The 17,008-nt window shown below is 42.2% G+C and overlaps 1 protein-coding gene across 1 annotated transcript in view; it reads left to right on the top strand.

Moving 5' to 3' along the window:
• Window positions 1-17,008, top strand: part of LOC134969647 (cytochrome P450 2J6-like) — a 51,709-nt gene that overhangs the window by 21,908 nt on the left and 12,793 nt on the right. Inside the window, exon 4 of the mRNA XM_063945735.1 lies at window positions 3,404-3,564. Within this exon, the coding sequence (XP_063801805.1) occupies window positions 3,404-3,564 (161 nt within the window). The remainder of the gene's footprint in view (window positions 1-3,403; window positions 3,565-17,008) is intronic.

Here is a 17,008-nt window from a genome sequence, read left to right as displayed (position 1 = left end):
AGCACCTTTAAGTCCATTTTTAGATAGTCTAAATCACAATCACTATGGTCTCACGTTCACTAGTAAATTTAGTTGTGAAGGGATCACTTATTTGGATATAGCGCTCTCTGTTATTGATAATAAAATAGTCACAGAAACTTATGTTAAGGAAGTGGATCAGCACAAATTTTTAAATTATCGCAGTAATCATCTGAGGAAATGGTGTGATAATATTCCCAAGGGACAATTTATACGCATGAAAAGGAATTGTTCGTCTCAAAGTGGGTTTGAGCGGCAAGCATGCAGATTATATAAATCATTTATTGAACAGGGATATCCAGAAGACATAGTGGATAGGGCCTATAAGGAGGTACAGGTAATAGAAAGAGAGACTTTATTTACTGGACGTAAAAGTGAATCTAAAGTTGATAAAGGGCCAAGGGATATGACAATGAACTTTATTACTCAATATAATTCTCATGCATCAGATATCAAAAGCATTATAAGAAAGAATAGTCAATTATTGAAGCTAGATCATCATGTAGGGGATTGTATCACGTTGAAGGGGGGTGTCACGTTTCGCAGAGCAGATAACTTAAAAGGTAAACTAGCACCTAGTCACTTTAAGAGAACAATGACTCATTATAAAAACGAGAGTAAAGGGGGTAATTGGTTACCCACCAAGTTACCTGTTGGATTCCACAGATGTGGGAAAGAGAGATGTGAGACTTGTAAATATACGGATAAAAAGTCAGTTGATATTACAGGTTGAGTATCCCTTATCCAAAATGCTTGGGACCAGAGATATTTTGGATATCGGATTTTTCCGTATTTTGGAATAATTGCATACCATAATGAGATATCATGGTGATGGGACCTAAAGCTAAGCACAGGATGCATTTATGTTACATATACACCTGATACACACAGCCTGAAGGTAATTTTAGCCAATATTTTGAATAACTTTGTGCATTAAACAATGTGTGTGTACATTCACACAATTCATTTATGTGTCATATACACCAAATACACACAACCTGAAGGTCATTTAATACAATATTTTGAATAACTGTGTATTAAACAAAGTTTGTGTACATTGAGCCATCAGAAAACAAAGGTTTCACTATCTCAGTTTCACTCAAAAAATTCCGTATTTCGGAATATTCCGTATTTCGGAATATTTGGATATGGGATACTCAACCTGTATATCTTTTGTTACGAAGGAGAGGCATGACATAAAGGATTTTCTCAACTGCAGTTCCAGTTACGTTATATATGTGTTATCTTGTGGTTGCGGAAAACAATATGTAGGACGCACCACAAGGACATTGCATACAAGGTTTATGGAACATAAACGTAATATTAATAATAAGGTTAAATCACATTGTCTATCAAACCATGTATCTAATTGTCCATATAGTACATATGATAAAATTAAAATTATAGGTATTGAACAGATCAGTGGCACACAGAGAGGCGGTGATCGTTTTAATAGGTTATGTAGGCGTGAAGCCTTCTGGATCTTTAGACTATGCACATTGAAACCACAGGGACTGAATGATACAGTTGAATTGAACAACATATAATATTAGAGATATATATATTATTTATTATGTTTATATATTATATTATGTTTTATATATTATATTATATTTTGTTTAATCACTATTTCTGTAGTGTATGCGTATGCATATATTATAGTTGCATTAATATAGGTAGATATGCATATACACCATTAATAGATTATTAATTTAGTAATTATTAATTTAGTAATTATTGAGTTAGTGGATATCAGCGGTATGGGAATAAAAGTTCTGGGATATATATAATATATGTTTTTTAAATTTTTAAATTATTAAATTGTGTCTAAATAAGTTCATGAACACTATTATGACTAATGATGATGGGTACAGTATAAAGTTGGATAATAATATGCTTGAGTAAAACAATTAGGAAGCGTCCCCATAATGTTATGAAGTGAAACGCATGAATGGAACGCATATAAGGCGCCTGCGTAAGTGTGACGAATCAACTGACAACGATTGAGATTGAAGAGATGGACCGCATAGTGGAACGCACGGTGTGCGCATGTGCGCAGTACGGAACCAGGAAATAGTAACATCTCCGGTTTCCGTATAAATAGCAGGCTAATAGGAGTATACCGTCATTCATTATTCTTTGGAAGAAGCCGCCGATCTGCACACAGGCGGAGAAACGCGTAAGAGGAGTGCTAATCACGGCTGAGACTCGTTGTATCCAACACTTGTACGTGAGGACCGGAGTGGTAACTATTAAGAGTGAGACGTCACTCTACAAATTGGATTCCTGGTCTGAAGACACGTGGTGTTGGTTTTAAATATAAGCGTGGCCACGCTGGACTGTTCAGCACTAATATATTCTCTGAAAGAGATCGTTCAGAGACTATCATTTACCATCTTTTTCACTAACCATCTGCATGCATGCTAATGCTATGAACTAACAGCTGAATATTGCTACATTGCTATATTGCTATATTGCTGTATGACATTAATTGAGCTTTTTTAACATCTTGGAGCCTGCTTTCCATCTGGCAAATGTCATGAACTGGCAGCTAAATATTGCTCTATGATCATATAGGAGCTTTTAACATCATCTAACATCTTTAAGCTTTTTGTCTGTTTCCAACTGGCAAATATCAGTGTGAGGAATTAGGTTGACTAATACTGCAGTGATTAAGTTGATTAATTGATAAGTGGCCACGGGGGTAAATATAATTTTAAAGGCTTTTTTATTACACAGGCCGTGGGATTATTGTAATGTTATGTGTGTAATGTTTATTAAATGTTTTATGTTTTAAATGTATACTGATCTGGACAGCGCTTCATTTACCTTTCTTGTTGTTCTGCATTTTTTGGAGGTAACAGTGACCTCTTAGGTGAAGCAGCAATCCTTGATCAGGTTATTACAATTTAAATATCCCAAAACTTTTAACTATCTGCGCCCAGGTGTTTTTCTTGTTTCTTTATATAATACAGTACTTCAGACATATGCAGGCCCAATGATCACCGACTTGGTAGGAAAATCTGCGGCCACTGGTAATGTGCACTTGTGCAGCAGCTCCATTCCATCCTTTATACTGCATGCAGTGGCCGCTGGCCAAGCTGTGGGCAAGGGGGGTTTCCGGGCACCTGGAAACCCCCCCTGTGTTTACCTATGATACCGCCTATTGTACATGTGTTGATACCTCCACAATGGTCTTGGAAGTTGGACCCTTATGGTTCTAAAAACTAAGAAAAGTGGGATTTATCTCTACAGTATAGTAGTCTGTACTATTTATTTGTTATCTGTGCTCAAGTTGTGCCATATGGCCACTTACTAACTGGTAGTTACTTAAATGTATAAGCTTCTACAATAGTAAATAATAATTACTAATGGTATTCTTCAGATGAACAAATAGATCCCCACCTCATCATTGACAACGCTGTGTCCAACATAATTTGCTTCATTGTGTTCGGGAGACGCTACGACTATGATGACTCAACGTTCCGAGAGATTCTTGATCTTGTCCATGAAAATATGTCGATGGCAATTAGCTTTTGGTCTCAGGTAAGTCATTTTAGGACAGCCAAAACTCAAAATATGAAGAGAATTCAAATGAACCTTAGAAACCAGAATCAAATTTAAATATTAATTATGTAACTCCAAAATACCAGTCATCAAGTGACATTTAAATTCTCGTTAAACCCACATATGATATTTTGATACACTGTATTGCACAAGAGGGTAAAGTATATGGTCTTATTAAGTTATTACTCCCTGAGTATCAGAAATCTCCAGTTAATCAAAAACATAATCAAAATCTACGTACTATGGCCCTCATTCCGAGTTGTTCGCTTGTTAATTTTCTTCGCATCGCAGCGATTTTCCGCAATCTGTGCATGCGCAATGTTCGCACCACGCCTGCGCTAAGTAAATTTGCTAAGAAGTTTGGTATTTTACTCACGGCTTTACGAAGAAATGTCTTCGTTCTGGTGATCGGAGTGTGATTGACAGGAAGTGGGTGTTTCTGGGCGGAAACTGGCCGTTTTATGGGAGTGTGTGAAAAAACGCTACCATTTCTGGGAAAAATGCAGGAGTGGCTGGAGAAACGGGGGGGGGGGGGTGTCTGGACGAACGTTTGTGACGTCACACCAGGAACGAAACTGACTGAACTGATCGCACTGGCAGAGTAAGTATCGAGCTACCCGGAAACTGCAAATAAATTTCTGATCGCTATTCTATTCGCTATTTTGCGAATCTTTCGTTCGCTAATCTGCAAAGCTAAGATTCACTCCCAGTAGGCGGCGGCTTAGCGCGTGCAAAGCTGCTAAAAGCAGCTAGAGAGCTGTCAAAGTCAGAAAAATATCTCTATGCACACTGCCATATTTGCACCTCACACAGGTCTGCGCTGCGCATGCGTGCGCTCTCCCGTGAGTGCGCATACTCGCTGTTGCGGGCACCCGCGGGCGCACGGTATGTGCATTTACGGTAGAGTTCATGTGTTCGTAGCATGCGACTCAATCGTTACATATTTTCACTATATAATGTATTTTGTAGATCATGGTCCCTTTGATAAGATTCTGAAAGTTTGGTTAATATAGAATGTTCTTGAACAGAGAAATCCCCCTTTGTTTGATACGAAGGGTCAGACAGGAGTAATACAGTGGTGTTTAGTATCCATCGGAAGAGTATCTAATTAGCAATATTCCGGTGTTGGTTTGAAGCGGATTAATCGCTCGTGCGAATAATTATGGACATAAGAAGTTTATGTCCATTTACTATTATTTGCACTTAATTATCCATGCGGCGGGAAACCCAGTTTCCCTCCCACCTGAGCTGTTGGAAATAGTCACAGCCCACCTGTATGAATCAACCTATGACCTTTTGTTATAATGCGAAGCCGAATTCCTGTGTCCAATGAACAATGAGATTGTAGGGACCATTGAATTGTATTGTGTGTGGGGCATAAATAGACAAGCCGATCACATCCAGCTCACTCTTCAACGGTTATCATTGCTGAAAATCGGGAGCTGGATGTCCAGAGGCGCATGCGATCGTTTCCTTTGTGCGTAAGTTTTCTCCGCAATCATATTGTCTTTCCTTGTTGTTATGGGCCATATCTCTCTCTCTCTCTCTCTTCTCCTTTTTCTCTCGTAATCCCTTGAACGTAATTGTATTGTATTGTATTTCATGTATAGTTATCTGGTTAGGTAGTCTATGTTATATTGTAGTGTATGACTTGTATTGTGTTAATTCTTTTGCAAGTATATCATTCATAATATATATATATTAGGCGTTGGACCCTAAGCACGGTATCTGTGTATTTCTTATAGTGCTAAGTATTCTCAGAGCGTCGGTGACGCTCAAACAGCTTTTAAGTTAATAAGGTTAGACTGTGTTGCATCTACACCCTATCTCTACACAAAGGTTTTACAGCATATTACATTGTTTATGGTTTAGATATAAAGGTTTAACATTGTGAGCGTCTGCGCCGCTCGTGATCTCCTCGTGGTCTCGAGCGTCCGCTACGCTGATAGCGTAGCATTACGGTAGTCGCTCACCTATAAGTGTGCCCGATACCAACAGCGTATTCTCGTGAGCGTCTGTATCGCTCGAGCAGCCCGCTCCCGATACAGCGTCCGTTACGCTATAGTGAACCATTACGTTAGTCGGCAGCCAATAGCGTGCCTGCCTGTGATCTCTTTGCCGTGAGCGAACGTGACGCTTGAGCGTCTCGACCACGGCTAAGCGATTGTTACGTAACGAGCGTACCCTTACGGTACTCCATACATAAATAGCGTACAGTGTTCTTAGACCTCACAAAGGGTTTTATATAAGATAAATATTTAGCTTTATCAATTGGCGGCTCGCCCGTCCTTCACATATCTGCACTAGGTAATTTCAGCAGACATTATCCAGCAGCAAAGGGCGGGAGGTCATATTCCTCGTAGTGCTGTTTGGATAAGCGTCTGCTTCGCTTAGTAAAGGGTGCTGAAGGAATCCGGGACCGGAGGTAAGAACAAAACGATAGTGTTTTTTTTAAAACTGTTTATTTCTGTCTTGCGTACACACGCACGCATATCTGCATTTCTTTTCATTCGTGTATTTTCATATATCACTCTCCTGTTTGCCATTGTATAATTGATAAACGTACTAAGAGAGATTTGCCGCTATTTCATAGTTAAAGAGTAAAGGTAATACAGTTAAGGTATAGAAATACACACAGCTCTACCTAAAGGTAAAAGGAGAGATTGGTGTGGTGTGCGGTAGATGATCGAGGATCATCTACATTGATAAAACGTGTTAGTTGTGTTACGGTGGACAAAGACTGGTGTACACGTGTCTCTAACAAAGGGAGAGACTCGCGTACGCAAAGGCCGACGCACGCAGCGTAAATTACGCAACGGAGCGTCTGAGTACGCCCACGTAACTCAAGTCGCACGATAGTGTTGATTTTTAAATAGCGCAACAGGCGATAAGTAACAAGTAACGCAACAGGCGATAAATAGCGCAACAAGCGATAAATAGCGCAACAGGCGATAAGTAGCGCAAATCTATTTTAAATTCGAAATTTAAATTAATAGATCCTTCTCCTAATTTGTAACACATCTGGTCTAAAGAGAAATTTCTGCGCAGAAATAGAAATAGAAACAAAAGTGTATATGTGGTGAGTGAGTGTTTGTTTTTACAATTTTGAGGATTGAACCAAAAGAAATCATCGAGTTCTCGTGAAGGTACATACGTGTAAGTGACATGCACGGTGGCTAGGGAGGCATCCTTGGTTAAACATAAAATTTGAGCATTAGAGTGTAGCAGACCAGGAGGTCATACTGTAACAGACCAGGAGGTCGCATACAGACCAGGAGGTCTAGGTACAGCAGACAAGGAAGTCCGCTATAGAGTCCACAGGCACAACACCAAAAAAAAAAAAGGGTTGGTGCAACACCCATATAGGCCATACAAGCTCTTGCTGAAGGAATTCGCAGCCGCAATTTTCGATTCCGCTGGTCGCTCCGTACATAAGATTAGTTGCTTATGTGCTGAACGATTGTACCGCACGTAATTGTGTGCATTAGTAAACCTGACCGGTACTATTTGTGTACGAAGGTCATAAACGCTATTTGTACATTCTAACGTGATTTGTGTAATTTTTTATTTTTTCAAAAAGGGAAGTTCGCTGGTCACTCAGGAACTATCTGACAACCACACCTTTACTGGAAAGGGTTAATGCTCTGCGGATCACACCCACATGTTCCAGTAAACAAAGGTTAATAGGGGCCCTGGGTCGAGTACGCCAGCACTATATCAGTGTGATCAGGTCGTATTGGTCGGCGTGGGCGAGTGAGTGAGGTGCTCGGTAAACTTCACCGCCAACCTATCGTGAATATCTTGGTTTTTTGTAAGGTTCCGTAACACCTGCAAATTATGGGGGCCAGTTGTTCAGGAAGGGGGCGATCAACCTCGGTTCGGGTTGATTCTATAAACCGACCAATCGGGTCGGCAAGGTACGTAATGTGTGAAAAATACGGAAGGCACACAGAAATTTTATGTGATGAATGGGAGAGAATGACAATGCATGACGGGGAGAAATTCCCAAGAATAGGTAGCTTCAGCCCAGAAGTGTTAACGAATTTAAGGAGAAGGATATGTCTCATTAAATCAGCAAAGAGACGAATCAAGCATTATGATTATTTGCAGTTGTGGCAACAGGAGGGTGACATACAGAGAGGATTGGCTCAGGCGGCGGGATCTGGCTCTATCAAGAAACTGATAGCCACGGCCCCACCGCCACCATACATACCAGGAGAGAAATTGGTTGCGGAGAATGACGCACTAAGGTGTAACAAACAAACACTTAGCAACTGTGTAAATGTTAAAGATAATGTTAACCAATTAACCAATGCAAGTATTAACCCATGCAAGTTGTACCCTGTTTTGAACTTTCCCCAGGAGTGTGATCAAGAGGACGAATCGGCAGCAATATCAGCGCTCTCTCTAGCAGCCACCATATCAGAAACAACAGTAGGCACGGCCCAACCCATAAGATTAGTAACAAAGCCCCCTAGCGGAGGGACAGGTGAGGTCGTATCAACGGGTAAGTACGGCACCATACACTATGCTGAAACTATTTCACCACAAACTGCAGAATCTACACAGAATGATGTTGTTAGAATTAATCCTGTTAAGGTAATAGTAGTGCCAAATGGGAAAACGGACACTTCAGGAGTCACTCCTGTTAGGAACATCGCCATGTATAGCCCGTTTACCCGAATGGAATTAAGGACCATAGTGTCTGAATTCCCTGACCCTAGAAAAGATTTAGTTGCTAGCCAAAAATACATCAGAGACCTAGGAAACACTTTAGAGCCCAATAACAAAGATTGGCAAGTACTGCTAAGAGCTTGTTTACCCTCCAACGTCGACGCAACTCAATTTTTAGTTGACTGTGGATTAGATCAGGATGTACCTCTTACAGATGTGTACAACAAAGATAATGTAAAAAGAATAAGCTTACAGTTAAAGGAGTATTTCCCAGCGGTAGTTAAATGGAACAAGATATTCTCCATTAAACAAAAGGAGTCAGAAACAGCTGCAGAGTATTTTCACAGAGCATTATCAGAGATGGCAAAATACACAGGCATAGAGGACATTAGAACAAACATAAACCATCGAGAAGTAGCAGTATCGGTACTGATGGATGGTTTAAAAGAGTCATTAAAGACTAGGGTACAGACCACACAACCATGTTGGCGAGGTCTGTCTGTGGCTACTTTGAGAGAGGCTGCTATTGATCACGACCGGAATATCACCAGACACAGGGAGTCACAAGGTGATAAGTTAATGTCAGTAAGTATACAGGCCCTGACCACAAAACAGCCTGTGTTAATATCACCAAACCCTGTGGGTAAGTCAAATGTGGTAACATGTTATTTTTGTCACAAACAGGGACACTTTGCACGAGACTGTAGATCGAGAAATGTACAAAAATCTTATCAACCCCCTAGACAACGACACGACACACGACATTGGGATCAGGCTCCACAGAGACGGAGTTATGAGCCACATACAGGGGAAACAAAAAGATACCCCCCGAACAGAGACTGGCACGCCTCTGGTAGTTCCCAGCTAACTCCCTCACAAGTAGTTGCTGCCAGCGGGATTCAGGGAGGTCACCATACCCAATAGGGGTGTGGCCATACCTGTAATCTGCAGCCAGTAAAATTGATTGCAAGCCTTGGAAGTGAACCCGAAGTTGCAATTAATGTAGCTGGTAAATCATTAAACTTTCTTGTAGATACGGGGGCGGCCAAATCAGTGATAAATTCGACAGTGGGCATGAGAACCACTGGTAGGACAATTCCAGCCATGGGAGTAACAGGAGTAGTCCAGCATTACCCTGTTAGCAAGCCAGCCGAGATTACAATAGGGCCTTTACATACCAAGCATTCCTTTTTGCTGGCTGCATCGGCACCGACTAATCTCCTGGGAAGAGACTTACTGTGTAAAATGGGGTGCGTCATTTATTGTACTCCTGAAGGTGTATTCTTGGACATACCTGAGAATCACGCCCAGGAAGTGCGAGACATGTTAGACTCCCCATCAAAATTAATGTCACATACCATTATGACAAATAGGACTCCCTCCCAAGTAGAAGAAATGACATCTCAGATACCAGAGTCACTTTGGACTAAAGATGGACAGGACACTGGATTAATGGCAAACGTAGCTCCGGTAGTTGTACAAGTAAAAGATGGTAGGATAGCTCCAAAAATCCCACAGTACCCTCTGAAGCCAGAGGTGGAGTTAGGAGTTTACCCAGTAATAGAGCGCTTGCTACAACAGGGCATTCTGGTAAGAACGTCCAGCACTGCCAATAGTCCCATCTTCCCTGTGAAAAAGAGTGGGGGGAGGGGTTACAGGCTAGTGCAGGATCTAAGGGGGATTAACAAAATAGTTGAGAGTCAGTTCCCCGTAGTGCCAAATCCAGCTGTCATCCTAATGCAAATCCCTCCCACTGCGAAATTTTTCACTGTTATTGACCTCTGCTCCGCTTTCTTTTCGGTACCTCTGCACCCTGACAGCCAATATTTGTTTGCATTCACATACAGAGGAGTCCAATACACATGGACTCGATTACCACAAGGATTCATAGATAGTCCAAGTATATTTTCTCAGGCTTTGCATGATTGTTTACAGTCTTTCCAACCAGTGAGTGGATCAGTATTAATACAGTACGTGGATGATCTACTACTGTGTTCTGATTCATTGGAAGCATCCCTGAAGGATACGAAACAGCTCCTGTTTCATCTTTCAGACACAGGACACAAGGTTTCCAAAGACAAGTTGCAATTATGCCAAACTAAGGTAAAATATTTGGGACACTGTCTAACACAAGGACTGAGACACCTGACCGCTGATAGAATTCAAGCAATTAGAGACATGACTCTGCCACAAACCCAGCAACAGATCAGAACATTTTTAGGAACGTGTGGGTATTGCCGTAATTGGATCCCAGGGTTTTCCATTCTAGCGTTACCCTTGCAGGAGATGGTCTCCTCAAACAAACCTGATCGGATTTCGCATACAGACGAGTCTGAGACGGCATTTGAGAGACTTAAACAGTGCCTAACGCAGGCACCAGCATTAGGTATGCCAGACTATGGGAAACCCTTTGAACTATACGGAACAGAAAGTGCTGGTTGCGCGGCAGGCGTCCTAACCCAAAAGCACGGTGATGCCAGCAGGCCAGTAGCATACTACAGCGCTCAGCTAGACACGGTAGCACGATCCCTCCCCACATGCTTGCGAAGCGTTGCTGCGATAGCATTGCTAGTAACGAAAAGCGAAGACGTAGTGCTAGGTCACAACCTCACAATTCATACACCACATGCAGTGTCAGCCTTGCTAAATTCTGCCCAAACCAGGCACGTCTCATCAGCGCGGTTTACAAGATGGGAATTGGCACTAATGGCCCCCGTAAACATCACCATAAGGAGATGCAGTGCATTAAATCCTGCAACATATCTCCCAGGTGTGCCTGGACAGGCACAAAGGGTGGAGGATGAGAGTGGTGGGGAAGGAGAATTTAACACAAAGGAAGACACACATGATTGTATGGAATATTTGACCCAAAATTTTACCGCAAGGCCTGACATCAGTAACAATCCACTGGAAGATGTAGATCTAACTTTCTACACGGACGGTAGTTGTCACAGACAGTCAGACTCGGGAGACTTGTGTACTGGATACGCAGTCGTAGATGACCAAGGCACCATAGAAGCGGAACCGCTAGGCCCACCTCACTCAGCCCAGGTTGCTGAACTGGTCGCCCTAACCAGAGCATGTGAATTGGCTAAGGGCAAATCAGCCAATATCTACACCGATTCTAGATACGCATTCGGGGTAGTCCATGATTTCGGAGCCCTATGGCGCCTCAGAAATTTCATGACGGCAGCTGGTACACCGATAGCGCATGCAGCTCACATAAAAAGGCTTCTAACAGCGATACAGGAACCCGACAGAGTGGCTGTTATCAAGTGTAAAGCACACACATATAGCCAGGACCCAGTATCACTTGGTAACAGCCGAGCAGACGAAGCTGCTAAGTTAGCAGCCGGTACCCCCAGACAGACAGACACCACACAACTGATGGTATTTAATACCATCAACACACAGAAGTTGTGTGAGATGCAAAATTTGTGTTCCACACAGGAAAAGGCAGTCTGGAAGGCAAAAGGATATGGCCAGGAGTCCTCAGGACTCTGGACGGATGGACACGGTAAACCAGTGGCCCCCAGAGCATACCTTCCATGAGTCAGCTCATGGGCTGACTCATCTGGGCAAGGAAGGGATGCGCAAGTTGGTAAGAGCATATTGGTGTGCCCCAGGATTTTCATCTCATGCGAGTAAAAGAGCAATGTCATGCCTTACCTGTTTGAGAAAGAACATCGGAAAGGCAATACCTACAGAACCATCTCATATCCCACCTGCCGGCGGCCCTTTCCAGGTAATACAGATTGACTTTATACAATTACCCCCTTGTCGGAATTTGAAATATGTACTTGTTTGTATAGATGTTTTCTCAAATTGGGTTGAAGCATTTCCTGCGGCTACAAATACCGCAATGTTTACTGCTAAGAAAATTGTGCAGGAATTTGTATGTAGATATGGTATCCCTAGAATTATCGAAAGTGATAGGGGTACCCATTTTACAGGTGATGTCTTTCAAGGAATGTGTAAGTTGATGGGAATTGATAGCAAGCTGCACACTCCATACCGTCCACAGGCGAGTGCGAAAGTGGAAAGAGTGAACAGCACTATTAAAAATAAACTGAGTAAAGTGATGGCAGAGACAGGATTGACATGGCCAGAAGCTTTACCCATTGTACTGTACAGCATCAGAACCACTCCCAGGTCCCCTCTTAATCTGTCTCCCTTTGAAATCTTGTTTGGTCGACAACCGCATGTTATGATTAACCCTCAGGATGATTTGAAGTGTAACAATGAAGTGACTGTAAAATACTTGATTAACATGAGTAAACAGTTAAGGAATCAAAATGATAATCTGAAGTTAGTGATTCCTGATTTACCAGATAGTAATTGTCATGACATTGAACCTGGGGATTATGTAATGATACGGAATTTTCTACGCTCAGGTTGCCTTATTGACAGATGGGAAGGACCATACCAGGTCTTATTGACTAGCACTACAGCATTGAAGGTTGCTGAGAGAGAGACTTGGGTTCATTCGTCCCACTGTAAGAAGGTTGCTGATCCAGAGAGGTCCCGTGATAAGGAACAGACGGTAGAGGTTGTATCACTGGAGTGTCTGTTCCAGGAGGATTGAGGCGGCACCTGAGCATTGAAAATCACAAGACCAAAAGCAGTTGTCGATCCCCTGTTCCCTTTTATTGTTTTTCTCCAACTTCCCATCCCCTCTCCCTCAAATTATTTTCCCCCCTTCTCATTCTTCTCCGTTTCCTCCTACAAGATGGACTTGCCCCAAGAGACTGTGATCCGGATTTTCCTGTTGACCATGATGTTGATCAGAGCAGTCTGTTCCGGCGAGAGTACCATGGAGGTCGAGAGAGGTTCTGGAATGGGTTCTGATGATAAAAATGGAGGCGTAGTTTTCCAAGAACAACTTAACCAACAAGTAAAGGCGAGTATCAGAAAACGATCCGATAGCATTGACAATAGAAGGAATTGTGAAGGATTGTTAGCTGAAGAAAACTGTATCTGTAGGCTCTGTGACAACGTAGTGGAGGATGGGTGCATTAAGAAATGCCAATCCAGTTTTAATATCCATATGGACCGGCATCCATTGAGTGACTATCACTCCTTAGTGGGTAGTGTGTTAAATAAAACAGATTGTTGGGTATGCTCTCAAGTACCTCAAGGTCATAGCAAATCAGGGCTAGTACCATTTCCTTTAACGTTAGGGGAGGTACTTGAGTTAAGTGGTGGGAGACAGGAGGTTTAATATCTCCAGCCCTCCTAGTTTGAAGCTCCACCAATACCATGTGGATAGGTCCCTATTATGCTTTAACATCTCCAATCCCCGAAAGCCGGGAAATTGGGAAGTGTCATGGAGTAACCAAACCATGACCTTTTCGCATAGAGCAGATAGAATGCCTACAGATACAGAGCTTATACGCCACATAGCCAGTAGAGGAAAATCTTTCCGGTATAGGTATACCTTAGGAAATAAGATTACGAGAGTTGGAGAGGTATCACCAGGATACTGTGCACATATCGTACAACCTGATACGTGTACTAAGCAGATGGAAGAATTAGGGTTAGGAGATTTCACATGGAAGGTGTGTAATATGGTTATGTCCTATTCCGTCCCATATGTCCTCCCCGATGATGCATATTTCATATGCGGGAGAAAGGCGTATAAGTGGCTTGCCCCGAACTCTGAAGGATTGTGTTATATTGGAAAAGTACTGCCTGAAGTAATGACTGTATCACATGACAAAATGAAAGACATACACCGTGTTGCCCAAACTCCTTATACTCACACCCATTACGAGCACGTAGTTAAACGGCACCTGATAGAAAGAACAGAGCATCCGGCCTCTGACATGATCCATGAATCCACCGGGATTCAGTTTCTAATCGCGTTAGACATCACTCGCACCGCCAGAGGAGTGTTGAATTATAAATACATATCTGCGCTTGCAAATTTGTTAGATAATATCACTGAAATGTATGATGACACGTTTAGGTATACTGGAAGAGAACTTCAAGCTTATAAAACAGAACTGGTACAGCATAGAATGGTTCTTAATTACCTCACAGCAGTGACAGGCGGATATTGTGTCACACTGGCAACACAATACGGCGTGAAATGTTGCACATATATTACGAATAGCACCGAGGACCCGGTCGAGGTCATAGACCAAAAGATGGACGATATTCTCCAACTGAAGTGGGAATTTCGCAGGAGACACAATCTCACTCTTGCTGCTGTAGGTAATGAGCTGACTGGTTGGGTGTCATGGTTGAACCCGCGAAATTGGTTTTCTGGTTTAGGAGAATGGGCTCAAGGAGTCATAATGGATATTGGGAAGTTTCTCCTATGTATCTTAGGTGTTGTCATATCAATTGGTTTGATATTTAGATGCGGTCAGGCTTTAATGAAGTGCAATCGTCGTACTAGGGTAATGAGTTTAAGGAGTGAGGAAACTGTAATTCCCATGGATCTGATTTATGACCCAAATGTAGAAACAATGATGTGATGAAAATGCGATTTCTACGGTCCGTTTCTTTCACCTGTTTTTCCGTTTCCTCCAAGGTAAAAAAGACCCACTTGGACGAGGAATTTGATGAGCCGATATACAGACAACAGATGGATTAAAGAAGAAGTTTTGACAACCTTATACACAGAGATTTGATGAACTTTGCCATAGATCCCCAGTTTCCCTAGAAATTTTAAAATTACGCTAGCCCAAAATTTTTTTGTAAATCTATGGACATTGACAAAGCTTTTTGCTCGCACCTAATGGGCAAAAGCACAAAGAAGACTGCATTCAACAGACACCAAACAAGACCTCAATCGACGAATGTACTAACCTGACATAGAATACCACTGCATTTACCGTAATTATGTCTTTTCTTCATCTCTACAACCTTCAGGTAATTACACACATAGTATAGGGAATACAGGCACAGATATCAGCAATCACATATTCCCCCCATTCATGTATCATCAACTAAAATGTGCTCCCCATTTTTGTTACAACCAAAATCCGAAAAGAGCTCGGTAAAGTTTGACAGCCCATCCACAGACCCGTACCACGGGATAAGAAGGAATTCAAATGTATACTTCGCAATACCTCGAAGCTTGATTTAAAACACGTACGGCACGATGATACATGACCCCCAAGCACGGATTCATACACACATGCTTCTGCTATCTCACTAGGTCATACCCTTTTCCTACCTTCTCCTCTCCTCCCCTACCCAACCATGAAAATGTATTAACCCCTGACATATATTTTTCTCTTTTTGAAATGTTTTAGGAAGTGGCAGTTATTGTTGACTGCCAAAGGGTGGACTGTCAAAGTCAGAAAAATATCTCTATGCACACTGCCATATTTGCACCTCACACAGGTCTGCGCTGCGCATGCGTGCGCTCTCCCGTGAGTGCGCATACTCGCTGTTGCGGGCACCCGCGGGCGCGCGGTATGTGCATTTACGGTAGAGTTCATGTGTTCGTAGCGTGCGACTCAATCGTTACATATTTTCACTATATAATGTATTTTGTAGATCATGGTCCCTTTGATAGATTCTGAAAGTTTGGTTAATATAGAATGTTCTTGAACAGAGAAATCCCCCTTTGTTTGATACGAAGGGTCAGACAGGAGTAATACAGTGGTGTTTAGTATCCATCGAAAGAGTATCTAATTAGCAATATTCCGGTGTTGGTTTGAAGCGGATTAATCGCTCGTGCGAATAATTATGGACATAAGAAGTTTATGTCCATTTACTATTATTTGCACTTAATTATCCATGCGGCGGGAAACCCAGTTTCCCTCCCACCTGAGCTGTTGGAAATAGTCACAGCCCACCTGTATGAATCAACCTATGACCTTTTGTTATAATGCGAAGCCGAATTCCTGTGTCCAATGAACAATGAGATTGTAGGGACCATTGAATTGTATTGTGTGTGGGGCATAAATAGACAAGCCGATCACATCCAGCTCACTCTTCAACGGTTATCATTGCTGAAAATCGGGAGCTGGATGTCCAGAGGCGCATGCGATCGTTTCCTTTGTGCGTAAGTTTTCTCCGCAATCATATTGTCTTTCCTTGTTGTTATGGGCCATATCTCTCTCTCTCTTCTCCTTTTTCTCTCGTAATCCCTTGAACGTAATTGTATTGTATTGTATTTCACGTATAGTTATCTGGTTAGGTAGTCTATGTTATATTGTAGTGTATGACTTGTATTGTGTTAATTCTTTTGCAAGTATATCATTCATAATATATATATATTAGGCGTTGGACCCTAAGCACGGTATCTGTGTATTTCTTATAGTGCTAAGTATTCTCAGAGCGTCGGTGACGCTCAAACAGCTTTTAAGTTAATAAGGTTAGACTGTGTTGCATCTACACCCTATCTCTACACAAAGGTTTTACAGCATATTACATTGTTTATGGTTTAGATATAAAGGTTTAACATTGTGAGCGTCTGCGCCGCTCGTGATCTCCTCGTGGTCTCGAGCGTCCGCTACGCTGATAGCGTAGCATTACGGTAGTCGCTCACCTATAAGTGTGCCCGATACCAACAGCGTATTCTCGTGAGCGTCTGTATCGCTCGAGCAGCCCGCTCCCGATACAGCGTCCGTTACGCTATAGTGAACCATTACGTTAGTCGGCAGCCAATAGCGTGCCTGCCTGTGATCTCTTTGCCGTGAGCGAACGTGACGCTTGAGCGTCTCGACCACGGCTAAGCGATTGTTACGTAACGAGCGTACCCTTACGGTACTCCATACATAAATAGCGT

This window comes from Pseudophryne corroboree, chromosome 11 (genome assembly GCF_028390025.1).
Source record: "Pseudophryne corroboree isolate aPseCor3 chromosome 11, aPseCor3.hap2, whole genome shotgun sequence".
Taxonomy (NCBI): Eukaryota; Metazoa; Chordata; class Amphibia; order Anura; family Myobatrachidae; genus Pseudophryne; species Pseudophryne corroboree.
Note: the sequence above shows the minus strand (reverse complement) of the source record. Positions and strands in the feature narration are given on the sequence as shown.